Source organism: Pristiophorus japonicus, chromosome 6 (assembly GCF_044704955.1).
Source record: "Pristiophorus japonicus isolate sPriJap1 chromosome 6, sPriJap1.hap1, whole genome shotgun sequence".
In the NCBI taxonomy this organism is placed as follows: domain Eukaryota; kingdom Metazoa; phylum Chordata; class Chondrichthyes; family Pristiophoridae; genus Pristiophorus; species Pristiophorus japonicus.
In genome coordinates, this window is record NC_091982.1 from 40,508,793 (window position 1) to 40,536,637 (window position 27,845).

The 27,845-nt window shown below is 46.4% G+C and overlaps 1 protein-coding gene across 3 annotated transcripts in view; it reads right to left on the bottom strand.

Moving 5' to 3' along the window:
• Positions 1 to 27,845, bottom strand: part of LOC139265122 (cytokine receptor common subunit gamma-like) — a 90,083-nt gene that overhangs the window by 58,121 nt on the left and 4,117 nt on the right. For all 3 annotated transcript variants that reach the window (XM_070882029.1, XM_070882031.1, XM_070882028.1), the window contains exon 2: positions 9,336 to 9,423. In XM_070882029.1, coding sequence (XP_070738130.1) covers positions 9,336 to 9,423 — 88 coding nt within the window. The remainder of the gene's footprint in view (positions 1 to 9,335; positions 9,424 to 27,845) is intronic.

Consider the following 27,845-nt stretch of genomic DNA (forward strand, 5'->3'; position numbering starts at 1 on the left):
TAGACTGTGACCTCTGGTTCTGGACTTCCCCAACATTGGGAACATTCTTCCTGCATCTAACCTGTCTAACACCGTCAGAATTTTAAATGTTTCTATGAGGTCCCCTCTCATTCTTCTGAACTCCAGTGAATACAAGCCCAGTTGATCCAGTCTTTCTTGATAGGTCAGTCCCGCCATCCCGGGAATCAGTCTGGTGAACCTTCGCTGCACTCCCTCAATAGCAAGAATGTCCTTCCTCAGGGTAGGAGACCAAAACTGTACACAATACTCCAGGTGTGGCCTCACCAATGCCCTGTACAACTGTAGCAACACCTCCCTGCCCCTGTACTCAAATCCCCTTGCTATGAAGGCCAACATGCCATTTGCTTTCTTAACCGCCTGCTGCACCTGCATGCCAACCTTCAATGACTGATGTACCATGACACCCAGGTCTCTTTGCACCTCCCCTTTTCCTAATCTGTCACCATTCAGATAATAGTCTGTCTCTCTGTTTTTACCACCAAAGTGGATAACCTCACATTTATCCACATTATACTTCATCTGCCATGCATTTGCCCACTCACCTAACCTATCCAAGTCGCTCTGCAGCCTCACAGCATCCTCCTCGCAGCTCACACTGCCACCCAACTTAGTGTCATCCGCAAATTTGGAGATACTACATTTAATCCCCTCGTCTAAATCATTAATGTACAGTGTAAACAGCTGGGGCCCCAGCACAGAACCTTGCGGTACCCCACTAGTCACTGCCTGCCATTCTGAAAAGTACCCATTTACTCCTACTCTTTGCTTCCTGTCTGAGAACCAGTTCTCAATCCATGTTAGTACACTACCCCCAATCCCATGTGCTCTAACTTTGCACATCAATCTCTTGTGTGGAACCTTGTCGAACGCCTTCTGAAAGTCCAAATATACCACATCAACTGGTTCTCCCTTGTCCACTCTACTGGAAACATCCTCAAAAAATTCCAGAAGATTTGTCAAGCATGATTTCCCTTTCACAAATCCATGCTGACTTGGACCTATCATGTCACCTCTTTCCAAATGCACTGCTATGACATCCTTAATAATTGATTCCATCATTTTACCCACTACCGATGTCAGGCTGACCGGTCTATAATTCCCTGTTTTTTCTCTCCCTCCTTTTTTAAAAAGTGGGGTTACATTGGCTACCCTCCACTCTATAGGAACTGATCCAGAGTCAATGGAATGTTGGAAAATGACTGTCAACGCATCCACTATTTCCAAGGCCACCTCCTTAAGTACTCTGGGATGCAGTCCATCAGGCCCTGGGGATTTATCAGCCTTCAATCCCATCAATTTCCCCAACACAATTTCCCGGCTAATAAGGATTTCCCTCAGTTCCTCTTCCTTACTAGACCCCCCGACCCCTTTTATAACCGGAAGGTTGTTCGTGTCCTCCTTTGTGAATACCGAACCAAAGTACTTGTTCAATTGGTCTGCCATTTCTTTGTTCCCCATTATGACTTCCCCTGATTCTGACTGCAGGGGACCTACGTTTGTCTTTACTAACCTTTTTCTCTTTACATATCTATAGAAACTTTTGCAATCCGTCTTAATGTTCCCTGCAAGCTTCTTCTCATACTCCATTTTCCCTGCCCTAATCAAACCCTTTGTCCTCCTCTGCTGAGTTCTAAATTTCTCCCAGTCCCCAGGTTCGCTGCTATTTCTGGCCAATTTGTATGCCACTTCCTTGGCTTTAATACTATCCCTGATTTCCCTTGATAGCCACGGTTGAGCCACCTTCCCTTTTTTATTTTTATGCCAGACAGGAATGTACAATTGTTGTAGTTCATCCATGCGGTCTCTAAATGTCTTCCATTGCCCATCCACAGTCAACCCCTTAAGTATCATTCGCCAATCCATCCCAGCTAATTCACGCCTCATACCTTCAAAGTTAGCCTTCTTTAAGTTCTGGACCATGGTCTCTGAATTAACTGTTTCATTCTCCATCCCAATGCAGAATTCCACCATATTATGGTCACTCTTCCCCAAGGGGCCTCGCACAACGAGATTGCTAATTAATCCTCTCTCATTACATAACACCCAGTCTAAGATGGCCTCCCCCCTAGTTGGTTCCTCGACATATTGGTCTAAAAAACCATCCCTTATGCACTCCAGGAAATCCTCCTCCACCGTATTGCTTCCAGTTTGGTTAGCCCAATCTATGTGCATATTAAAGTCACCCATTATAACTGCTGCACCTTTATTGCACGCACCCCTAATTTCATGTTTGATGCCCTCCCCAACATCACTACTACTGTTTGGAGGTCTGTACACAACTCCCACTAACGTTTTTTGCCCTTTGGTGTTCTGCAGCTCTACCCATATAGATTCCACATCATCCAAGCTAATGTCCTTCCTAACTATTGCCTTAATCTCCTCCTTAACCAGCAATGCTACCCCACCTCCTTTTCCTTTTATTCTATCCTTCCTGAATGTTGAATACCCCTGGATGTTGAGTTCCCAGCCCTGATCATCCTGGAGCCACGTCTCCGTAATCCCAATCACATCATATTTGTTAACATCTATTTGCACAGTTAATTCATCCACCTTATTGCGGATACTCCTTGCATTAAGACACAAAGTCTTCAGGCTTGTTTTTTTAACACCCTCTGTCCTTTTAGAATTTTGCTGTACAATGGCCCTTTTTGTTCTTTGCCTTGGGTTTCTCTGCCCTCCACTTTTCCTCATCTCCTTTCTGTCTTTTGCTTTTGCCTCCTTTTTGTTTCCCTCTATCTCCCTGCATTGGTTCCCATCCCCCTGCCATATTAGTTTAACTCCTCCCCAACAGCACTAGCAAACACTCCCCCGAGGACATTGGTTCCGATTCTGCCCAGGTGCAGACCGTCCGGATTGTGCTGGTCCCACCTCCCCCAGAACCGGTTCCAATGCCCCAGGAATTTGAATCCCTCCCTGCTGCACCATTGCTCAAGCCACGTATTCATCTGAGCTATCCTGCGATTCCTACTCTGACTAGCACGTGGCACTGGTAGCAATCCCGAGATTACTACTTTTGAGGTCCTACTTTTTAATTTAGCTCCTAGCTCCTTAAATTCATTTCGTAGGACCTCATCCCTTTTTTTACCTATGTCGTTGGTACCAACGTGCACCACGACAACTGGCTGTTCTCCCTCCCTTTTTAGAATGGTGTGCTTAAGGACAGTAACAGAGACAGTCAAAGACGATCGACTGGTAATGACCTTTTATTTCCAACAATGGGGCCTTCATCTCGGGTTGGAAGTGTGGAGGCAAACATCGAGCCAGAGCTTGCAGGTATCAGCAATATACCTGCAGAAACTGCAATGTCAGCGGTCACATGGCGCGTATGTGCAAGATGCCTGCAGCCAGGTTGATGTACGAGGAGGACGGGCCTGATGTAAGCCCTACGAGGCCAAATGAATACTGGGGGAAATCGCTGGAAGCTGAAATTCAGCGAGTTCATGTGGAGGACATATACAGCTCATATACCAGGACGCCCCCGATAATGATGAACGTGCTCCTCAATGGCATCCCAGTATCAATGGAGCTCGACACGGGGGCCAACCAGTCCCTGATGAGTATCAAACAGTTCGAAAGGTTGTGGGTGTCCAAGGCCAGAAGGCCAAAATCATTGCCGATTGACGCACTGCTATGGACATATACAAAGGAGATCATTCCGGTGCTAGGCAGCGCCACGGTAGTCGTGACCCACAAAGATTCGGAGAACAGGTTGCCACTCTGGATTGTCCCAGGGGACGGTCCCGCACTACTGGGGAGGAGTTGGCTTGCTGTCATGAAGTGGAAATGGGGCGATGTCAATGCAATTTTTTCTGTGGAGCGAGTATCATGCTCAAAGGTCCTGGACAAATTTGACTCATTATTTCAACCCGGCATCGGCACTTTAATGGGGACCAAGGTAGTGATTCACATAAACCTGGACGCCAGGCCAATACACCACAAGGCCAGAGCAGTGCCGTACGTGATTTGGGAAAAGACAGAATGCGAATTGGACCGCCTACTGAGGGAAGGCATCATCTCGCCAGTCGAATTCAGTGACTGGGTGAGCCCGATGGTGCCAGTGCTCAAGGCGGATGGGTCGGTCAGGATATGTGGCGATTACAAGGCCACCATCAATCGGGTGTCACTCCAAGACCAATATCCGCTACCAAGAGTGGAGGACCTCTTTGCGACACTATCCGGTGGCAAACTGTTTTCAAAATCGGACCTGACCTCAGCTTACATGACCCAGGAGCTGGTGAGTGAGTCAAAGAAGCTGACCACCATCACGACACACAAGGGGTTGCTTGAGTATAACAGATGTCCATTCGGGATTCGTTCGGCTGCCGCGATCATTCAACGAAATATGGAAAGCCTCCTCAAGTCAATTCCAAGGACGGTGGTTTTTCAAGATGACATCCTCATCACGGGTCACGATACTGAAGGACACCTCCACAACCTGGAGGAAGTGCTACGCAGACTGGACCAGGTAGGGCTGCGACTGAAAAAGGCGAAGTGCATCTTCCTAGCTCCGGAGGTAGAATTCCTGGGGAGGAGGGTAGCAGCAGACAGGATCAGACCTACTGCGTCCAAAACGGATGCGATCCAGAGAGCACCCCGTAACATGATGGAGCTGAGTTCGTTCCTGGGGCACCTGAACTATTTTGGCAACTTTTGGCCCAAATTGAGCACGCTGTTAGAGCCGCTACACGTGCTCCTACGCAAAGGTCGTGATTGGGTCTGGGGGGACAGCCAGGAAAGGGGTTTTGATAGAGCATGCAATTTGTTATGCTCCAACAAACTGTTAACGTTATATGACCCGTGTAAGAAACTAGTTTTAACGTGTGATGCGTCGTCCTATGAGGTCGGGTGTGTGTTGCAGCATGTGAATGCCAATGGTCAGTTACAGCCGATAGCTTATGCCTCCAGAAGTCTGTCCCAGGCAGAAAGGGGCTATGGGATGGTAGAAAAGGAAGCGCTAGCATGTGTATATGCAGTAAAAAAAATGCACCAGTACCTGTTTGGCAGGAAATTTGAGTTGGAGACAAATCACAAACCCCTAACGTCCCTTTTGGCCGACAACAAGGCCATAAATGCGAATGCATCGGCCCGCATACAGAGGTGGGCACTTACGTTAGCCGCCTATGACTACACAATTCGGCACAGACCGGGCAGTGAAAACTATGCCGATGCACTCAGCAGGCTACCACTAGCCACCACTGAGGGGGCAGCTGAGCATGATGCTGAGATGGTCATAGCTGTTGAAGCTTTCGGAAGTGAAGGCTCACCCGTGACAGCCCGCCAGATTAAAGTCTGGACAAATAAAGACCCGCTACTGTTTTTAGTTAAGAAATGTGTCCTGAATGGGGACTGGGCAGCCATGTACGGGGCATGCCCTGAGGAGTTTAAACCGTTTCATAGGCGCAAGGATGAACTCTCGATTCAGGCCGATTGCCTACTGTGGGAAAACCGAGTAGTCATGCCCCAGAAGGGCAGAGAGGTGTTTATCAGAGAACTTCACATGAGCACCCGGGCATTGTCATGATGAAGGCAATTGCCAGGTCACACGTTTGGTGGCTAGGGTTAGATGCAAACCTGGAACTTTGTGTTCGCAGGTGCAACCTGGTCCTTAGCCTCTGGTCCTGGCCCGCCAAGCCATGGTCACGCATCCATGTGGACTACACAGGTCCTTTCATGGGAAAAATGTTTTTGGTTGTAGTAGACGCCTACTCCAAATGGATTGAGTGTGCCATTTTAAATTCAAGCACATCCTCTGCCACGGTAGAAAGTCTACGGGCAATGTTCGCCGCCCATGTTCTACCGGACGTCTTGGTCAGCGACAATGGCCCGTGCTTCATAAGCACTGAATTCCAGAACTTCATGGCTTGAAATGGAATCAACCATGTCAGAACAGCACCGTTCAAGCCGGCCTCAAACGGCCAGGCAGAATGAGCAGTGCAGATAATCAAACAGGGGATGCTCAGAATCCAAGAGGGTTCCCTACAAAGCCGCTTATCATGCCTCCTGTTGGCCAATAGATCCCGACCACACTCACTCACAGGGGTTCCACCCGCAGAGCTGCTAATGAAAAGGACGCTCAAAACCAGGTTATCCCTATGAAAGAAATTGTTGAGAGCAGGCGTCAATCACAATGTGACTAACACGACGGGAATGCGAGGGCGCGATGTTTTTGTAGTTAAACTTACCAATGGACAAATCTGCCGCAAACATGTGGATCAAACTAAAAGGAGGTTCAGCAACCCCATAGAAGGAGCAGAGGCAGAACACGACGTAGAGTTTACTCCACCACAGGTGACCGAACACCGGAACCATGTGGAGAGAGCCCAGTCACTGTGGGCAGTCCGGACAGGCCTGAGGCATCGCAAACAGCAGACACTCAGGCCAGCGCCCAACAAACGGAGCCCCAACTCAGGCGCTCTACAAGGGAGCGTAAACCATCAGAGAGACTTAACCTGTTCCCAATAAGACTTTGGGTGGAGGTGATGTCATGTCATTGTAACCCATGTATAAGCTGAGCTAAGTTGTACACCTTGAGAACACTGACCACAGGGGGCGAACTTGTGGGAGACACTCCTAACCTGGACTTTCCGGTATAAAAGGGGAAACTCCACCCACCGTCTGCCTCTTGAGGTCTTGGTAATAAAGGTAACTGGTCACAGAGTGACCTTCTCTCAAGTATGGGCCTCGTGTGCATTTATACTGTATAGTAAAGACATATCACAATAGGAGGGATCAACAGGGGACAGGAGGGGGTGAACCTCAGCTCTAGCAGTTCTCAGACCTGAAGGAGCGAGTGCCACGACTCATTGGGCAGCAGGTGGTGGGCGCCATGGCCGTCGGCGACGTGGACACCGTTGGGGGCAACAATGGTATCTTCATCCCCTTTCCTTTTCTCATCCCACTTCCCCCTCACACCAGAAGGCTTTATCACTTTCCGGCTAGGAGCAGTCGAATAGGTAAAGGCAGTGTTAAGAGGGGATATAAGGTTTTGCACAAGGGTGAATAGTAAATGTAATTGTTATTTAAATGTGTGGTTAATGTTTTCGGATAAACATTTAATTGGAATTTTGCATTTTTGGTGCTGTCTCTCATTTCAGTTTTGGGGCTGTGGTATGGAAAGGAAAATTGATGTAATGATGGGGACGTGCAGAGCAATCGGGAAGTGGCCTGGAATTCATTGGAACCAAAGTCTGATGAGGTGGTTGCGAATCACCCTTGCAGAATGCCGATTGAGTGCCTGCCTCCTCCATCGCTCCTGTTCCTCTTCCTCCTCGTCCTCCTCCTCCTCGTCCTCCTGCTCCTCCTTGTCCACCTGAGGTGGTGGTGCTATGCCTAGTAACAATGGCTGCGCCCTCATGATGGCCAAGTTGTGCAGCATGCAGCAGACGACGACGAAAAGGCCAAGTACTGGAGGACTCCTCCCGAGCGGTAAAGGCAGCAGAACTGTTGCTTGAGCACTCCAATGGTCTGCTTAATGATGTTCCTGGTGGCAGCATGGCTCTCCTTATGTGAGTGGTGGTCAGGAATGTTGGGGTTGCAAAGGGGAGTCATGAGCCAGGTGGCGAGCGGATAGTCCTTGTCTCCCAGCAGCCAGCCGTGAGCTTCATGTGGTGGCTGGAAAAGAGCTGGCACATCGGTCTGGCGCAGGATGAATGCATCGTGGCTGCTGCCAGGATAGCGGGCATTGACGGTGAGGATTCTGCATCTGTGGTCTCAGAACAACTGCACATTCAGTGAGTGGTAGCCTTTGCGGTTATGGAATACCTCAGGATTGTGATGCGGTGCACGCAATGCGACGTGGGTGCAGCCAATGGCGCCCTGCATTATGGGGAAGCTCGCTAACCTGACAAAACCACATGCACGTTTGCGCTGATTCTCTCTGGTCAATGGGAAGGAAATGTAGTCCCTCCTCCTTCTGTAGAGAGCATCTGTGACCTCGCCGATGCAGTAATGGATGGAAAACTGGGAGATATTGGAGATTTCTCCTGTTGCACACTGGAAGGATCCACTGGCATAGAAATTGAGCGCATTGCCTGCCACTGAGGGAGCCATTCTCACACAGGTCTGAGGCTTGAGGTCAGGTTGCAGGAGGAGGCAGAGCTCTGTGAACACATCCTTGCTGAAGTGCAGTCTTTGAACACACTGTTCCTCAGTGAAACTGAAGTAGGAGAACTGCTGCTTGAATACCCTGGGAGGGTAAGGCCTCCTGTTGAGAGCCCTGTTTGCCCTCCTCCCTCTGGCCACATTTTGCTGTCTTTCTCTCTGCCTCAGTTCCCTCCGACGGTGATGTCGGAGCGCGAGATCCAGTGCCCGCACAGCCCCACAAAACAATATAAATGTTGGACTTTCAAATCTGCCCTCAATTAATCTTTAGGAGCCACAACAGTCCTTCAACTGCAACTTGCTCAAATTGGTCAAAACGTGTGTCTGTCTATGTGAAACTAAGAAGGAAACATTATTGGCCAACGAAAACTTCACCGGATGCTGGCACCTTTAAATAATGCTCCTGCAGCCAACATCCAACTGAAACACAACTGCGGAAGCTGTCGTTGTCAGCACCAGGCCGTAAACTAGGGGGCGAGGGCCAATTTTTGTTCAGGGTGCGACCAGGGCACTGCGCACGGTACGGTGTTGGCGTCAGCATTGCCGGGCACAGCAGAGCGGAGCGCTACGTGTTACCGCTGCCGCAAACCCCCGCCGAATTTAGCGGGAGGCATTGTTCTCACCACGCCCCAGGTGTGCTAATGGAAGGCATAAGGTAGCCCAATTTCTCCCCCTATGATTCTAGAATATCGATTCTTTAACCTCGTCCTTCTCCTTCCCCTGCTAGAGGACATGTCACAGTTGATGGTAATTTTATATCAATTTCCATAAATAAGAAAAAGAAAAGTAATCGATGATTTGCCAGAATAACCAGCTTGTGATGTGAGAAAAGGGCCCAGTTGGGCCTTCCGGTTTGTGGTAAATCAACATATGCTGGTGTTTGCCTTTACTTATTAAAAGAAATGGTTACTTGATGAGTAATTACCAAGAACTAACTCCACCTGCCCCCCTCGCCCGCCCCGCCTTATTTCCCCCAGCTGAGCTAGGTTAACTCAACACTGAACACAGACTGTAAACTGAGTCCTCTCTTGCCCCACACAGCTCAGTACCCTAGTGGTCAGTGTATTCACCAATCAAGCCCTTGGAAAAGATGTCCTCTTTAGCTGCTCAGCAAGGTAAATGGATATTCATATGAACTGCTGCTGTGTTGTGCTTCTGAATCAAATTCTACGACAACAAACTCCCAAAACGACTTCACCTGACCAGTAGCTTACCAGTAGTGCAGGGTGTAGTTTGGTTTCCCTTCACTGTGGCTCCACGTACACTCCATAAATTCCTCATTGTAGACAATGCAATTCACGTCTAGAAGGAAAGCAGAAAACGCTTTTACACACTGTGGTCTGACTATGCAAAACTCAACAAAATGAAAGTAACCTTTGAACTACAAAACTGATATTCTAGAATATCTACTGATTCTGGAATGTTCTCATATCTGGCATAGGTTTGAAGCCAGAAAATGTGGAAACTAAGTCTGATTTTGCAATATTGGAAAACTTGAGGATATCCGAGCCAATGATTATGTAAATTGGGTATGTTCTCACTGGAAAAGAGAAGGTTGAGAGGTGATCTGATTGCTGTTTTTATGATATTGAAGGGATTGATGGAAATTATATTAGATGATAAGCTACTTCACCTTGTCCAGAACAGGAGAGGCAGGGGACACGGCCTGTGCTTGACAGGGGCTAAATTCAAAACTAATCTACGGAAACAATATTTCAGTGAGCGAGTGGTCAATCTATCGAAGAGAGTCCCTAGGAAGACGGTGGAGGCAGTTCATATTGATACATTCAAATGAGAGATTGGTTTCAGACAACAACATTTTGGGATACAGTGTATGACTAATTTGAAACATAAACTGTGGTAAGTGTAGCGTGCTTGGGAGAAAAAGGTGTCTTTGGATTGATGGTTCCCAAAGCTCTCTACCACTGGTGCTTTCCTTGTGGTGAATTGATTCCACGTCAAACATGACATTGGTGTTATGTATGTAAACCTGTAATTACCATGTCTAACCACCAGAGGGCTTATCCCCTGGAGTCCCAAGGGATCCCACAATCCCTTGTATATAAAGAGGCCTCACAGGCTGGAGAGGCACTCTGAGATCTGCAATAAAGGACTACGGTCACACTTACTTTGAGCTTGCAATATCTAGTCTGACTCTTTAACCAAGACATAACAGATAATTTACTTGATGCATGTTCCCCTGTGGCTCGGTGTCAATTTTGTTTTCTGATAATGCTCCTGTAAAGAACCTTGTGACATTTTACTACATTAAAAGCGTTATAAAGTTGCTGTTGCTGTATCATTTGTAGATTAATTGATAGAGGGTAATTGCTATGATTCATCAGCAATTCCATTATCATTGTATCAGGATGGTAGAAGGAGAACTAGATGAACCTTTTTTTCCTCCAGTAATTCCTATGTACTGATGATATGAACACACCTGCCCCCACAATGGACTGTGTGGGAAAATGATGAATTGATTTCATGTCAAACATGACGTTGGTAACCTATTGAGGCATTTCTGAACTGCAGAGTGATTGATGTGGCAGATATACTCTGCAGTCGCCTGGAAAAATTCTCACATTAGAACATAAGGTTAGTTCATTGCACTGCAGGCGTGTACCAAATAGTAGTAGTCTCGCTGGAACCACATTATCAGCCCTTCAGTTTCCCTGATTTGTCAATGTGTAAGCATAATTAAGCATTTTGTTTTGCTAAGAAACTTTAATAACAAGCTTTCGTAATCAGTCAGGATATATTGTCAAACTCCCCCAAGCCTGTAATGAATGCTTCCTGTGCACTGAAATTTGTGGAATTAGTCAATATCAAAATGTTTCAGAGAATATATCTTCTTGGATCTCCTGAAATAGCATCATGATCATCTTGAATAAGTCCCACAACGAACTATCTCGTGTTCACCAGGCCCTCTTACTCTATTATTTACCCACTATCTAGTCCCTTTTTCTAATACTTACAACCACTCTTGAAAACTTAAGTTTGCCGTCATCTAACCACTCTGTCTTCTATCCCACTCTTTTCAATTTTGCACTATTGGCAAGTACTCTTCTTCTAAGTCTTTCAACAAAAATAAAGTGGGTGAAATTCTGTAGCACTCCCTTTGGGGTGGTAATTTTTTACTGAGAACTTTAGTGCCCAGCGAGATGGTTTGCCAAATTGTGGCAAATTGGACATTTCTGCCCCAGGAGTGAGGGGGAGGGGGCAGTAAATGAGGCGCTAATGGCCTCAGCTGAATGCTGCAGGGGCGCTATTCACAGCCACTAAGCGCAGTTCTCCGCCGGCTGGAGTGGCGGCCGTCCTGCAGGAGCCGCTGCTCGGGAATCCGTACCTCCACGACCGAGGTTTTATGTGGCGGTCGGAAGAGAGGGCTGTGGCTGGTGAGGTGACCAGGGTCAGGGACCTGCTCGATGGCGGAGGAGCGGGCTGGATGGCGCCAGACACGCTGGCGCGGCGCCTAAATTCTGCCAACGTCCGCCACGCGGCCGATGCCATCGAGTCGCTAAAAACAGCTTTGGGCCCTGACTCCGTTAGGTGCATCGAGGAGGCTCAAGCACGTGGGGAGATCCCGTCCGAACTGACCCCCGTCCGGACGGAATTCCTCATTGGCGCCAAACCCCGGAACCTCCCTCGGGGGCCGGCGCCTCACAACTTGAGCCGCCTCGGGGAAATCCCCTCCGTGCCCTTCAGTTCCGCGCGGAGGGGTTTCCTGTACGGGCTGCTCCTGCACACTCTCAACTTTGCCATCCTCGCCTGCCGTCCGGACACGCCATGGCGTACCATCCTGCCGTCCGGAGGAGGCGGGGGTCCCCGATGGAGGGCACTCTACGCAGGGGTCCTCCCACTATTCATCGGGGACTTGGCCTGGAGGGTGGTGCACGGAGCAGTGCCGTGCAATAAATTTTTAAGCCGGTTCACGGACTCCCAGGCCGCCTGCAATTTCTGCGGTCTGGAGGAGTCCGTGTTCCATGTTTTTATTGAATGCACGAGGTTGCAGCCCCTGTTCCATTATTTGAAGGGGCTGCTCCTGAAATTCTGGCTGCACTTCAGTCCCACTCTCCTGATCTTTGGGCACCCTGTGCGGAGGGGAGCGGGTAGGTCCGAAGGCCTCCTCGTAGGACTGCTCCTGGGCACGGCCAAGGGTGCCATCAGCCGGTCCAGGCAGCGGGCGGTCGAGGGGGTCGTTCAACCTGACTGCCTGCCTCTCTTCCGCTCTTACATCCGGTCCAGGGTGTCCTTGGAGATGGAGCACGCGGTGTCCACCGGTACGCTCGCGGCCTTCCGCGAGAGGTGGGCACCGGAGGGACTGGAGTGCATCATCACGCCCGGCAACCAAATTTTAATTTGATTTTACGTTTTAAAGTTTAATTTCTTTTAATTGCCGGTGCTTTTAGTGTCCCCCTCCCCTTTTATAGGGGGCACTGGAAAAAAAGTTGATTTTAGCACCCAAAAAAAAACCAAAAAAAAAAGAAAAACACAAAAAAAAAAGAAGAAAAAAAAAAAGGGCTTTGTAAATGTCTGGTGTGTCACCCAGGTCGGGTGGCACGGTTTAATGTTTTTTTGTTTTGCAGATAAACTCCAAAAAGAGTTTCACAGCCACTTACCCATTTTCAGCTGCGTTCCAGTCATCACTCCATCCTTGACTCCAACTCTATCTGCCTCTTAAAGGGGAGGTCATTTGAACCTGCTGATGCTCGTTTTCAGCATTGCTGACCTTCAGTCACTCATCTCTGGAGTGCAGGAAGGAACTGAAATAGCTGCTAAAATTCCCCCTTCAAGGGAGAGGGCCACACGATTTAACAATGTGGCTCTGGGAACACTAGTGACTAGGAGGGACTCCATGTTCCCTGCACCGGGAAGAAGGCCATCACGGCAGGTTTTTCGGGCCATGTGGCAACTGGTGGCCCGGGAGGTGTCGGCCAGCACTGTGGTGCAGAGAAGTCTCACCCGGTGCCACAAGAAATTCAATGGCCTATGTCGGGTGGTGAAAGTGAGTACAAGCTTCCTCACCTCCTCCATACGAACCTGTCAACCTCAGCCTGTGCACAGTGTTCAAACTACCAGTTCCACACCACTCAACCACCAAGCATCTGCAGATACTCACACTTACATCTTCATCTCACACCTTGCCTACATTCACAGCTGTTCAACCACGGCAGGCTTATCTTCTACATACATTGCTGGACTCTTACTCACACAAGTTCCTTTCTTTTGCAGGTCATAATAACACATAACAGATGGGAGTATCAGAGGAGTGGAGAAGGAGAACATGACCTGTGACCCCTCTCTGACCTTGAGAAGCAAGTGCTGCGGTTCATGGGCCCAAAGGGTGGGTGCCGTGGTCGGCAGAGTACTCGACGCCACTGGGGGCAACAATGGTATCTTCATCCCCTCTCCTTTTCTCATCCCACTTCACCCTGCCACGTCCCCCAACCCCCACCCCACCAGCATGCTTGATCTCTCCAATCCCCTCTCCTTCTGTCATACCACTAACCTGCCCCCCCACACCAGATGGCTTTATCACTTTCCAACTCCTGACAGTGTCTGCATTCCTTGCTCCATTCCCGTCCCACTGCCCTCACCTTAATGCGAGTCTTGTGCCATTTATGCTTTCAGAGAACCAGGCAGAAGCTGCCTGTCCTGCACCTGAGCCCCCCAACGGGGAGATAAAGAGGAGGAGGAGCCAAGCACTGTGTCATTGCATTCCTCACCCGCAGGCACTAGCTCAGAGACTGGCACTACGCATTTGTTAGAAATTAACTTAGTAGAGGGCTGCAGCAAGGCCAAGCGGAAAGGGAACCTTGGGAGCCAGATTGGTGTCATGCATTCAATGACTGCTGGCACCCAGTCTCAGACTGCTTTCATGCAATCTCAGCTGGATGCCACACATGCTCTGACTGCTACCATCGCCCCTGGGTCCATCATAGTCCATCGGGGATCTCACGGTGTCTCAGCAGCCCACCAAACTGTGCTCCAGCAAATTGGTGGGTATGCTTAGGTGCTGCCCCGGGGGAGTGGCACTGGGTCAGTGGAGCAGGAACCTGCTGTCCTCTCTCAGGATGACAGCATTCCTGTGCCCACCACTGCCACTCTGCCATTGTACTTGTCACTGCCAGCCCAGACTACCACCGCCCAGCCTGAGATGGTACAGTCTACAGCCGGGCCTTCCAGGCACAGAGCTGGTCAAGGGCGTCCCACAAGGCCATTTGTAGTCTCTGGCCCTGACACACAGCAGCCTTCCACCAGCTGTGCTGCAGCCACAGGACATCCTGCGGAGGAGCACTAGATTAGTTAGACCAAACAGGGGATATAAGAAAATGCACAAGGGTGATTAGTAAATACATTATATAAGCCTTTGTTGTTATGTATAAATTTTGATTGGAATGATTAATCTTTGCTTTTGTCTCTCATTTCAGTTTTGGGGCTTTGGAATGGAAAAGAAAATGGAAGTGGTGATGGGGACATAGAAACATAGAAAATAGGTGCAGGAGTAGGCCATTCTGACTTTCGAGCCTGCACCACCATTCAATATGATCATGGCTGATCATGCAACTTCAGTACCCCATTCCTGCTTTCTCTCCATATCCCTTGATCCCTTTAGCCATAAGGGCCACATCTATCTCCCTTTTGAATATATCTAATGAACTGGCCTCAACAACTTTCTGTGGTAGAGAATTCCACAGGTTCACAATTCTCTGAGTGAAGAAGTTTTTCCTCATCTCGGTCCTAAATAGTTTACCCCTTATGCTTAGACTGTGACCCAGGTTCTGGAGTTCCCCAACATCGGGAACATTTTTCCTGCATCTAACCTGTCCAATCCCATCAAAATGTTATATGTTTCCATGGGATCCACTCTCATTCTTCTAAATTCCAGTGAATATAAGCCTAGTCGATCCAGTCTTTCTTCATATGTCAGTCCTGCCATCCCATGAATCAGTCTGGTGAACCTTCGCTGCACTCCCTCAACAGCAAGAATGTCCTTCCTCAGATTAGGAGACAAAAACTGTACATAATATTCAAGGTGTGGCCTCACCAAGGCCCTGTACAACTGCAGTAAGACCTCCCTGCTCCTATACTCAAATCCTTTCGCTATGAAGGCCAACATGCCATTTGCCTTCTTCACCGCCTGCTGTACCTGCATGCCAACTTTCAATGACTGATGTACCATGACACCCAGGTCTCGTTGCACTTCCCCTTTTCCTAATCTGTCACCATTCAGATAATAATCTGCCTTCCTGTTTTGGCCACCAAAATAGATAACTTCACATTTATCTACATTATACTGCATCTGCCATGCATTTGTCCACTCACCTAACCTGTCCAAGTCACCTTGCAGCCTCTTAGCATCCTCCTCACAGCTCATACTGCCACCCAGCTTAGTGTCATCTGCAAACTTGGAGATATTACATTCAATTCCTTCATCTAAATCATTAATGTATATTGTAAAGAGCTGGGATCCCAGCATTGAACCTTGCGGTACCCCACTAGTCACTGCCTGCCATTCTGAAAAGGACCCGTTTATTCCTACTCTTTGCTTCCTGCCTGCCTACCAGTTCTCTATCCACGTCAATACATTACCCCCAATACCATGTGCTTTAATTTTGCACACTAATCTCTTGTGTGGGACCTTGTCAAAAGCCTTTTGAAAGTCCAAATACACCACATCCACTGGTTCTCCCTTGTCCACTCTAGTAGTCACATCCTCAAAAAATTTTAGAAGATTTGCCAAGCATGATTTCCCTTTCATAAATCCATGCTGACTTGGACTGATCCTGTCACTGCTTTCCAAATGCGCTGCTATTACATCTTTAATAATTGATTCCAACATTTTCCCCACTACCGATGTCGGGCTAACCGGTCTATAATTCCCTGTTTTCTCTCCCCCTCCTTTTTTAAAAAGTGGTGTTATATTAGCTACCCTTCAATCCATAGGAACTGATCCAGAGTCTATAGAATGTTGGAAAATGACCACCAATGCATTCACTATTTCTAGGGCCACTTCCTTAAGTACTCTGGGATGCAGACTATCAGGCCCTGGGGATTCCAGTGGAACCCAGAAGTGGGATGGAATTCACTGGAACCAAACTGATGAGATGAACACGCACCTCACTTGCACAATCGCGATGGTCTCGCTGCTTCCTCCATTGTTGATGTTGCTCCTCCTCCTCCTCGTTCTGCTCCTCAGGTGGTGCGGTTATGCCTGGTGGCAATGGTTGTGCCTTCATGATGGTAAGATTGTGCAGCATGCAGCAGACGATGACACCCACTCAGGCGAGTATTGGAGTACTCCTCCCGAGCAGTCAAGGCAGCAGAACCATTGCTTCAGCACTCCGATGGTCTGCTCAATGATGTTCCTGGTGGCAGCATGGCTCTCATTCTATGAGTGCTGGACAGGAGTGGTGGGGTTGCGGAGGGGAGTCATGAGCCAGGTGAAGAGCTGATAGCCCTTGTCTCCTAGCAGCCAGCCGCGAATGTCATGTGGTGGCTGGAACAGAGCTAGCACATCGATCTGGCGCAGGGTGAAAGCATCGTGACCTTTGCGGTTACAGAAGATCTGACGATTGTGATGCGTTGCCCACAAAGCGATGTGGGTGCAGTCAATGGAACCCTGCACCATGGAGAAGCCCACTATCCTGACAAAGCCACATGCCACTTGTGCTGTTTCCCTCTGATCATGAGGAAGGAAAGGTGACCTCACGGACGGAGCAATGGACGCCAAACTGGAAGATGTTTGAGATGTCTCTGTTACTCCCTGGAAGGTTCCAGTGGTGTAGAAATTGAGCGCGATGGTGACCTTGACTGCCACTGAGAGAACCGCCCTCACTCTGGTCTGAGGTTCGAGGTCTGATTGCAGCAGATGGCAGAGCTCTGTGACCACTTCCTTGCTGGAGCATAGCCTTCGAACACATACAGTTCCTCAGTGAAACTGATGTCAGAGAACTGCTGCTGGAATACCCTGGGAGAGTAAGACCTCCTGTTGCCAGCCCTGTGGCACCTTCTCCCTCTGGCCACATTCTCTCTGTGCCTCTCCCTGCGTTGCCCCATGTCCATCTCTCTGCCTTTCTCTCTGCCTTTCTCTCTGCCTTTGTCTTCACCTAAGGAGCCTCCAATGGTGACGTTGAAGCAGGAGGTCGAGTGCCAACACAGCCCCCACGAAGCGAGAGAAATGTTGTAATTTTATATCTGCCCTGAGTGATACTGGGGAATAGTTAGGAGGCAGAACAGGTCTTGAAGTAAAAATCACTACGGTCGATCCGCCAGCCACTCTGCCTATGTGTTGGAAAGCAGAAAAAGGTAATGGCCAACAGAAATTTTGTTTCAAGATGGCGTCTTTAAATAACGCAGCTCCAGCCGATTCCCGACTGCAACTCGACATCTGAAGCTGTCATTGTCACCGCCAGGCGGTAAGTGAGAGTGCACGACCGAGGCAGTAATGGGGTGATGTGCATGGCGATGACATCATCATCACCGCGTGCAGCCTAGCAGGGCGCTTCTGACAGGAGTGATGCGCTCCTCAGAACACCTCCACAAAACCGTCGTCCTGATTTTAGCGACGCGCCCGAACAAAAACCATTTTACACCCTTTTAGCGCCTCCAAAACAAGGCAATTTTGGCTCCAAAGTGTTGCAATTTATGCTGTATGTGACCTTCAAGAATGCTCTGGCCGAGTTTCCCTGATAATGGATGAATGCACAACCCAGTTTCAGTTTTGATTCCCAGTTTGTGTTGAATTAGCAGATCTCGGGTGGGCTGGCTATGGGTTGTACAATGGTCCAGCCCACACTACAATATGTGCGCGCACTAGGTCCATGCAGCAAAGCTGGTCTCTAGTCGTCTTGGTTAATCCTTGCCACTGGACCAAGACCTAGCTCTGTCAAGCCTGTGCGGTTGCTGGTGTGTAACGGCCACCACACCTTAAAAAATTCATGCACAGGCATCTTCCACCCTTCAACATGTAGTTCAGGACCTGGAATATTCAGTCCTTCATTGAAACATCTGTGAACTCATCCCTTTTTGGCGTGGCAGCAAGTCATCCTCGATATGAGGGACTGCACCGATGATGATGATGATGATGATGCTACAATGGTACTCAACGCACCTTTGGTTAGGGAAGAACAAGCCCCAGTAAGGCTTGCCTTTCTCCATCACTATACAGTGACTCCAGTGGAATGTGTGCATTGGGTGGGGTGGGCTCATGTTTAGCCATGCAGGCAAGGTTCTGCAGAGTCCCTGTTGCCCATGGAGCCATAATGCAGCATGAGCCAGTATTGTTGGGAAGGTGACCAAGAGAAAAATTGGAAAGGAAAATTGCACCACAGTGAATAGAAATGGGGGAGGGAAGAGGAATGAATCATACATGTGATTTGATTGTATCTGTGTTGACCCCAGATAATCTCTACTATTCCCATATATGGGCTTTTTGCTTTGCAGTGTTTTCAAAATGCACATATTTAGAAAAGAAAAAACAAGAAAGAAAAAGAAAGACTTGCATTTATATAGCGTCTATCATGATCATTAGACATCTCAAAGTGCTTTACAGCCAATGAAGTACTTTTGGAGTGTAGTCACTGTTGTAATGTAGGAAACGCAGCAGCCAATTTGTGCACAGCAAGCTCCCACAAACAGCAATGTGATAATGACCAGAAAATCTGTTTTTAGTGATGTCAATTGAGGGATAAATATTGGCCAGGACACCGGGGATACTTCTCCAGCTCTTCTTCGAAATGGTGCCGTGGGATCTTTTATGTCCACTTGAAAGAGCAGACGGGGCCTCGGTTTAATGTCTCATCCGAAAGAGGGCTCCTGTGGCAGTGCAGCATTCCCTCAGCACTGCACTGGAGTGTCCCCCTAAATAAAATTAGAAACAATAATCTGCTTTGAACTTAAACAAAGTTACTACGGTGAGCACCAAGAATGGTTCTTCCTGTGCTTTTGGTGGTGTGAAGAATTATGATTTTTTTCTTACCTCAGCTTCTTGCGGTAATTTTAACTGAGATAATTTTCTTTTAAACTTACAAAATGCATATTTATAAAACCACATAAAAATTGAAGCCGACTGAGTGGGAAATCTTTAAAACATCTCTGGTACAGATGGTGAATAAAAATATCCCCTGATTGTTACCAAATGTGTCATGAAAATTTCCGTTGAATGTTCTACTAAAAGATTACAATCTCATATCAGATCTTCTGTGATCAAAGGGCAGATTAATAATGTCAAGGGAAAATTACACACGTTGATAGTTGTATCAAAAAGATGAACATCTTGTTAATCTGTCTGCTCTAGATCAGTCACGACTATTTCAAATAAAATGATGTGACAGAAATTAATTTATGTTAAATTGCTTCAGAATATACTGTGATTAGAGTATTCGTGTGCTAAGTAATGTGACGGGGGGCACTCAGGAACCAGAATACACTGTGCTGCGAATTGATCAGATTCCCTGGTGATATCTCTGTAACCTCCTCCAACCCTCTGAGAACTCTAAGTTTCTCCAATTCTAGCCTCTTGCGCATCCCCAATTTCCTTCACCTCTCCATTGGCAGCCGTGCCTTTAGCTAGGTCCTAAACTCTGAAATCCCCTCCCTAAACTTCTCCTGCCTCTCTAACCATCTCCCGCTGCTTAAAACCTACCTGTTTGACCAAGCTTTTGGTCACCCTGTCCTAATATCTCCTTAAGTGGCTCGGTGTCAAATTTAACGCTCCTGTGAGGCACCTTGGGATGTTTTACTACATTATAGGTGCTATATAAATGCAGGTTGTTGTCGTAATCTGCACCGTTCTGCATGAGCAAGTCATCATCATACTGGATCCTCCGATGGATGGGAGCAGGCGGTAAAGCTCACAAAGGGACAATTATCCCAGAATCACTATTGTATACCTCTTGGAAGTCAATGATAGAGTGGGACTATCAGAGGCCTGATCACAGATCCAATAACAGACTATTGAGCATGCTGTGGGAAGACCACACTGAGAGGAAGAGGGGAAAAATATGGAAATCGATTGTCACATTTCTTTTTAATAATCACGTTAAACATTTGAATTGTGTAAAATCAATAAAAATTATTTTTTGTGACCATAGCCTGGAAATTATTGTTTGCCATATTGGTGGATAAATAGTTAACATGTTTGTATGACATTCCTTTGCCTGCTATTTTAAAGCAGGTGTTCATTTCTTTATTTTAAATCGGTTAATTCCCCCTTGTTCTGATGTTTCATAAAACAGAAAATATTAATATTATAGTAAGAAATCTTTGCATTTTATTTTATTGATGAGAGAATATGAGCCTCGAATATTATTGCCAGAAGGAATTATTCGCGGGCTTCTCATAAATGAAAGAAAACAGAAGTTACACGAGCCATGGAGAGGATGTATTCATTGAAAACCAGACTCTTCCCCAGGAAGTGTAAAGGGGTGTTAGCATTGAGGAATGGAACACGCGACCAAAAGCTCTATTCTAGCCCTGTCCACCTGACAGAGACATGGTGGATGGTTAAAATGGTGGTCGGGTGTTTCCTGCTGCGTACCCAACATGTTCGTGTTCACCACCATTTTAACTGATCTGTTTCCAGTTGTGGGGAAGATGCCCGCCAGAGACAGATGGAGGCCTCATTAATATATAAAAGCCAGGATCGAATGACGTAATTCGGATCCCGAGGCGATTTTAACTCCGGGTTGTGCAAGTCGCGTACATTGTTGGGCCCGCCAAGAAATCTTGGCGGCAGGCTGTATTGTGACCTGAAGAGCTCAGCTAAGTGTCAATTTTCAATTTTTTTAAGGTAGGCCTGAAGGAGTAGGAGTGCTCCCTAGACCCCACAAGGAAACCTTGGGACGCCTCTGCCCTGGGCTTCCCTCCTCCCTCACCCCCTTCCCCCGACTGTGATCGCCTCCACCTTCCGCAATGCTTGGGATGGATCCCGTGGTTCCCCGGCTTCTTTCCGCGTGAGTTCCTGCTCCTGCCTGCCGATCATTGCTGCCACGTCTAGTCGGGAGTTCACCCTGGAACGTGGCAATGAGTCTCAGGAGCTAAAATGGCCCAGGCCACTCCCTGGAACCATCATCACTGCTTCCCGCTCACCCCACTCACACTCCATTTAAAATCGGGGCTCAAATGTCATCATCAAGCACTCCCAGGTCAGATATAGCATGGTTAAATACAGTCTAACATTCCCTCTATTCTGTCCAAACAATGTGCTTTAATTCCAGCTTGAGAAGATTACCCCTAGTCCACCAGTGTAACATTTCTGAATTCATTCTGTGTCCTATCTGGTTATAGTACATAATTGTTACCAAATTAGAGACTTTCTCGTGCTGTGACTCCATGCTAACTAAGGAATTGGATTAAAATTCCCCAAACTGATTTCACGTAGGACCCTTACACCCAGTGAAGATTGTGGTCCCATTAATCTGACCTGTATTTGAACCATGGTCTCATTGGTGAAAAACCAGTGTCTAACCCCCCTGCATCATGCAGTACCCTTTTTAAGATTTTTGTCTAGATAAGTGGCTATGGGGGAAGGCCCAAGAGTGGGTCGATTGTCTGCCTTCTTGGTGGGTGAATGCATTCTGGTGTCAGATGAAAGAAATATAAATAAGATAATGAATCCAATAGTGAATTCAGGAGAAACTTCTTTACTCAGAGAGTGTTTAGAATGTGGAACTTGCTACCACAAGGAGTAGTTGAGGCAAATTGCATGAGGGGAAGCTAGATGGGTACATCGGGGAGAAAGGAATATAAAGATAATCATTTAGAGTTAGATGAAGCAGGGTGGAAGGAGGCCTGTGTGGAGCATAAACAACAGTGTAGACCAGTTGGCCCGAATGGCCTGTGTCTGTGCAGTAAGTTCTATGTAAAAACTATATTTTAAAAAAGGACAGAGGTGCAAAATAGATAATTGGATAGATATACAGATAGATAAACAAATGTTTAGAGAAATGAATGCAGGAAAATAACTTGTTTTAATTCAGCGTCAAGTCGTATTTTTATCAAAATGTTGTGCAGACCAATAATATCAACTTGGATCTGATCTTGTCAGAGATTTACAGCTTTGTTATAAAGGAGTTGTCTATTTCAATTGACCCTTAAGGGTAATTTTGTCTTTTAATTGTATGTGGACTATATGGTGAAAGCAGTGTGGGTTTCCCCCTTATCTTGATGTTTTCTGCTGTAATGGAAAACAAGTTGTCACATTGCCACTTTAAAGAGCAGTAGGCTTAATTTAGGAACTATTAATCTAGAGCCAGAGTAACTGCACCTTCAAAAATGTAACAGTTCTAGACTGTTGAGAAGATTACCCCCAGTCCACCATGTGAATCCATCATGTGTCCTATCAGGTTATAGTACGAATTGCTACCAAATTAGAGACTCTTTTGTGCTGTGGCTCCATGCTGTCTCACTTCTAGACTGAACACAGTAGACTAAATACCCCTTGGGTTCTAGTTTTATATTTGATGGTGTATGGATTATTCAGTATTCAGTCAAGTGTCTACACTCCTAACACATTACATGGAACAGTTCACTGGTCGTGGAATAATGGAATTCAGGCCTACAAATCCTATGCTTACCTAGAAATTTCAATTATGTTCTTGAATAGGTGAATTTTACAGCATTAACAGCTCATATCTTGACAGGTTTAATCAAAATTGTTATTAATTTCTTGGAAGCGTTTTGTTACTAAGTCTCTTCTATTGGTGTTATGTCCCATCCCAGACAAGATGGCTGACATAAAAGCAGTTCCCAGGCCTTTTCCAAGAGGATTAACACAAGGTAACTCTCCCTTCCATTTTCCTTCCCTCTGTGTAACAAGGGATCTGTCTCCACTCAGTCCTTTCCCACGATCACAGAGCTGAGATAGGGAACTCACCATATAAGGAAAAGCAGGCTCAAAGCTACACCCTACCAAATCTTGTTGCAGGGCATTGAAATTTAACACATAACTCTGCAATTCCAGATCAATTTGGTTGTTACCATTTCCTGTAATAAGCTGAGTCTGTTACAAACCACTTACTATTTGAGTAATAGTGATATTTCCAGGCCCAGGGACAATACCATTAATTTGCAGCGGAAATGGTAAGTGACCCCAGTTAATAACGTAACATATTCCCTGTACAATCAAAGATTTAAAAAAATTAAACTGCAAATGCTGGGAATCGGAAATAGAAACACAAAATGATGGAAATACATAGCATCTACGGAAATGATGGAAATATAGATAGATCCATCAGCAATGTAAAGAGAAAAGACAGGTTAATATTTCAAATGCTTGCTCCTTCTTGAGAACTGAAATATAAACAAGTCCTTCTGTAAGGCGGAAGAGAGAAGGGAGAGTGGCAATAGATACTCTGATCACTAGGAAGAAATGAATGGGCTAAATGACCTGCACAATAGAGAGGCACAAACTCATTACATGATATGAGATCATCTCAGTGAGGCAATGAAAAGGCATTGGAAGTAAAAAAGAACACACAAATAACTAATATGGTGAAAAGTTTGGCAAAAGGCATGAGGCTGAAAATGAAAACAAGAAATCCAGCCACCTGTTCTGAAAAGGAATACTATTTCATATTTTTCTTAACTATTCATTCGCCCTCTGGTCTGAACATTGACCATGTTGTTTATTTTCACCGTGAGGTGCTGGGGATGAGGAGTGCGCCCAAGGGGAGGGAAAGCGAGTTGACGCTTTGCAGATGGATCCTCCATCGGGACACGGTTCTAGCTGGGGCTTCAGTGCTCCAGGTGTTGCCCTGTGTTTTTCTTTTTTCAGGAACGGGAAACCAACTGTGCGCTTCTAGCATTTCCTGGTTTCATTCCTGGCTTCATGCCTTTCCCGAGCCTTTTGCCATCTTACCATTTAACACATTCTTTTATACTTCCAATGTCTTTGCAATGTCTCACTGAGAAGACCTTTTATATCATCTAACAGGTTCCTGCTTTTCTATCAAATAGTTTTCAGGTTGTTCATCCCATTAACTTTCTCCCCATGATCAGTATCAGTAGTCCCTTTTTCTTCCTCCTTTTCTTCCATCCTATAAAGGGCTTGCTTATCTTCCAGTTTCTGTCCTGAAGAAGGGTATGCACCTGAAATATTAAATTGTCTGTTCCCTTCCCTGATGGACTTACTGTGTATTTCAAGCATTTGTTCTTAATATCAAACATTTAAAAAAATCATAAGTGTACAGTGGTCCCCCTCCATGTGGAAATCACATCTTTAAGTGTTCAGAGTGCGATCATTTACAAATGTTACTTCCTAGTAGGGTGGAAACAGCCTCAGAGTGAATCTTTTTCCATTTAAAGTAGCAACAAAGTCAATTTTTGTTTATTCATTGTGTCAGTGAGCTGAGTGCACCAGCTAATTATTGGGGTGGGATCTCTACAATTTCTGTCCAGGTCACAATGGAAATTGAGCTGAATGAAATCAAATAACCCAAAAGATTGTGGAATTTTAAGCGTAGGTGAGGTGTGGCCATAAACTCTTTACTCCGTGTTTCCGTGATCTTTTCAAAAATCCCTTTGCCACAAGCAGTCGCCCCCCCTGCCCACACCATGCCTCCATGTTGTAGTGGTGGGTTTCCACCAATTGTGCCCATTTGAGGGTCATCATCGGGCACACAGACACTTTGTTCACGTTAAACCATTGTTATTACTTTAAATCCAAGTTTAAGTTGGTCAGTAAATTGTTCTGGTCAAATGATTAATACATAAGACCTGTGACGAGCAATAAATTGAAGCCACACAGGTCCTGCTCGGCTGCAGTAAAGGACTCCTAAAGACAACAGTGACCAGCAGTCAATTGAAGCCAATTATAAAGTAAGACCAAGAGCATTAAATCAGCCAGTTAAAGAATGGCTAATTACCTGACAATCCAACTCTTCTTTGTCTTGCTGGTCAATGACCTATTCCAGTCACAAATCGATTGTCATCAGTTATGCTGCTTGATTGCACTGATTAATGGGAGATTTTACGATTGGGTTTATGCTAATGAGTTTGCACAGAAACTTGGACATAACATCACCTTTCGATTTGATGGAGGTATTCAAAATCATGAGGGATCTAGACAGAGTAGATAGAGAGAAAGTGTTCCCATTGGTGGAAGGGTCAAGAACCAGAGGACACAGATTGAAGGTGATTGGCAAACCGATCAAAGGCGACATGAGTACAAATTTATTATGCAGCGACTGGTTAGGATCTGGAATGCACTGCCCGAAAGGGTGGTGGAGACAGGTTCAATTGTGGCTTTCAAAAGGGAACTGGATCAGTACCTGAAGGAAAAAAAATTCAGGGCTACGGGGAAGAGTGGGGTATTGGGACTAGCTAAGGTGCGCTTTCAGAGAGCCAGCACAGGCTCGACGGGCCAAATGGCCTCCTTCTATGCTGTAACCATTCTATGATTCTATCATCTGGGCAACACCAGTGCAGCCTCCAGCACATTCTGGGTGCATTTTCCTGATTGCACCCCCAGTAGATACTCCATACCATTGTATTTGTCAACAATTACTATACACACCAGCATTTTAAACACACTCAGGGATACAAGATTGTAATTTTAAACTCTCATTTGAAATAGGAAAAATCAACTGGACTATTACTTGAGGTGCTCAGGCTCTGCTCGTAAATACTTGGTGGCGGTGGGGTGTGATAATACTTTTCACCCGTCTTCAGGCCTGAAATAGGCCAGAAGCTGGAGGCCCGAGGCTCACCTGAAATTGGACCTCGGGTCTCACCAGACACCAATTGAGCATCGAGAGGCAGCTCGTCAGTTCCCTGAGGACAAGGTTAGTCCGACTGCCTCCTTGGCAGTGGCCCACAGGTAGGCCCTGGGGGGTGGGGTGGGGTGGGCTCGGTGATTGGGAGGGAGGTAGGGGGCGATCAGGAGAGGCAACGAACGGGGGCTAGCAAATGTCTTCGGGACTGCTGTGGAGCCAGGAAGAGAATGCTTGGTTTTTGGTTGTGGCATTCAGCGGTCCCTTTAAGGACCGTTGGTTAGGCTGTATGTAGAAATGATTATCCTAAATGCAGCAGGCCTGGCGTTTTGGGAAGGGGGCCTCAAACAGGCATTCTGTCCCCTATTTGCAAAGGACCTAACACCTCTTTCCAGTGCAGGCCCTGGTCGCCTCTGTCTGCCTTTACTAATATGATGGGTGGCACACTTCCTGCGAGGAGTGTGTGTGCGCATGCCACTCTGACGCCTATTCTACATCTGTATAATAGCTGCAGTGTCAACCAATTTCCAGGCCTGTGACTCTCACACTGTGGTTTTGCTCAATTTGGATTCAAGTCTCACTTCTGATGACGTTAACACATTCAACTGCAACTTTATCAAGAAACAATTAACAATCAATTACTGGAAAATAACAATCTCTTAACAATAAATAATAATAATAATTTAAGTAGACTATTTTGGTGCAATGCTAGTCAAGAATGAATGCTAGCTCATATATTTCTCCCATTTCTTTTGCCAATTTTGACCTCTTTTCTTCCCTCTTCTGAGACTGCTAACTGTTGCTGGGGTTTAGGTATGCAGGTGCTGGCAATCCTGCGGTACATTATTCATGCGGCAATTCTTAGTATGTGAGCTTAAACAACGATTGTCCGTAGGCTATTCAACTATGGAAAGTATCACCGCCAAACCGGTCTGATATCCAGAATAGGTGATTGGATAATGAATAGAAGTGGAAACACTTTCTATTTTACCCCTCTTTAGCTGAAGGGAACTGAGGCCAATTGTTGCGCCACCATAGTTGTCTGGCTGTTAAAATCAGCTAAGTCAACAGAGCCTTTCTACTGAACCAGGGACCCTCTGGTGTATATGGTCTACTACCATGGCATATAGTGTATTTACCCACTAAGGCATGGGGGCAAAAGTTATTTATTGCATTTCAGTGGATTATTATTCAACATTAGAGATGCTCAGAAACTCCCACCAGTCTGAAATAATGTGATAGAAAGTAGAAAAGTATTTAAGAAAGGAGGCAGACAAAAAGCAGGAAACTATAGACCAGTTAGCCTAACATCTGTGGTTGGGAAGATGTTGGAGTCCATTATTAAAGAAGCAGTAGCAGGACATTTGGAAAAGCAAAATTCGGTCAGGCAGGGTCAACATGGATTTATGAAGGGGAAGTCATGTTTGACAAACTTACTGTAATTCTTTGAGGATGTAATGAACAGGGTGGATAAAGAGGAACCCAGTGGATGTGGTGTATTTGGACATCCAGAAGGCATTTGCCAAGGTGCCACATGAAAGGTTACTGCACAAGATAAAAGTTCACGGGGTTAGGGGTAATATATTAGCATGGATAGAGGATTGGCTAACTAACAGAAAACAGAGAGTAGGGATAAATGGTTAATTCTTGGGTTGGCAATCAGTAACCAGTGGGGTGCCGCAGGGATCAGTGCTGGGACCCCAACTATTTACAATCTATATTAACGACTTGGAGGAAGGGACAAGGTGTAACATAGGCAAGTTTGCCGATGATACAAAGATGGGGGGAAAAGCAATGTGTGAGAAGGACACACAAAATCTGCAAAAGGACATAGACAGGCTAAGTGAGTGGGCAAAAATTTGGCAGATGGAGTATAATGTTGGAAAGTGTGAGGTCATGCACTTTGGCAGAAAAAATCAAAGAGCAAGTTATTATTTAAATGGAGAAAGATTGCAAAGTGCTGCAGTACAGTGGGACCTGGGGGTACTTGTGCATGAAACACAAAAGGTT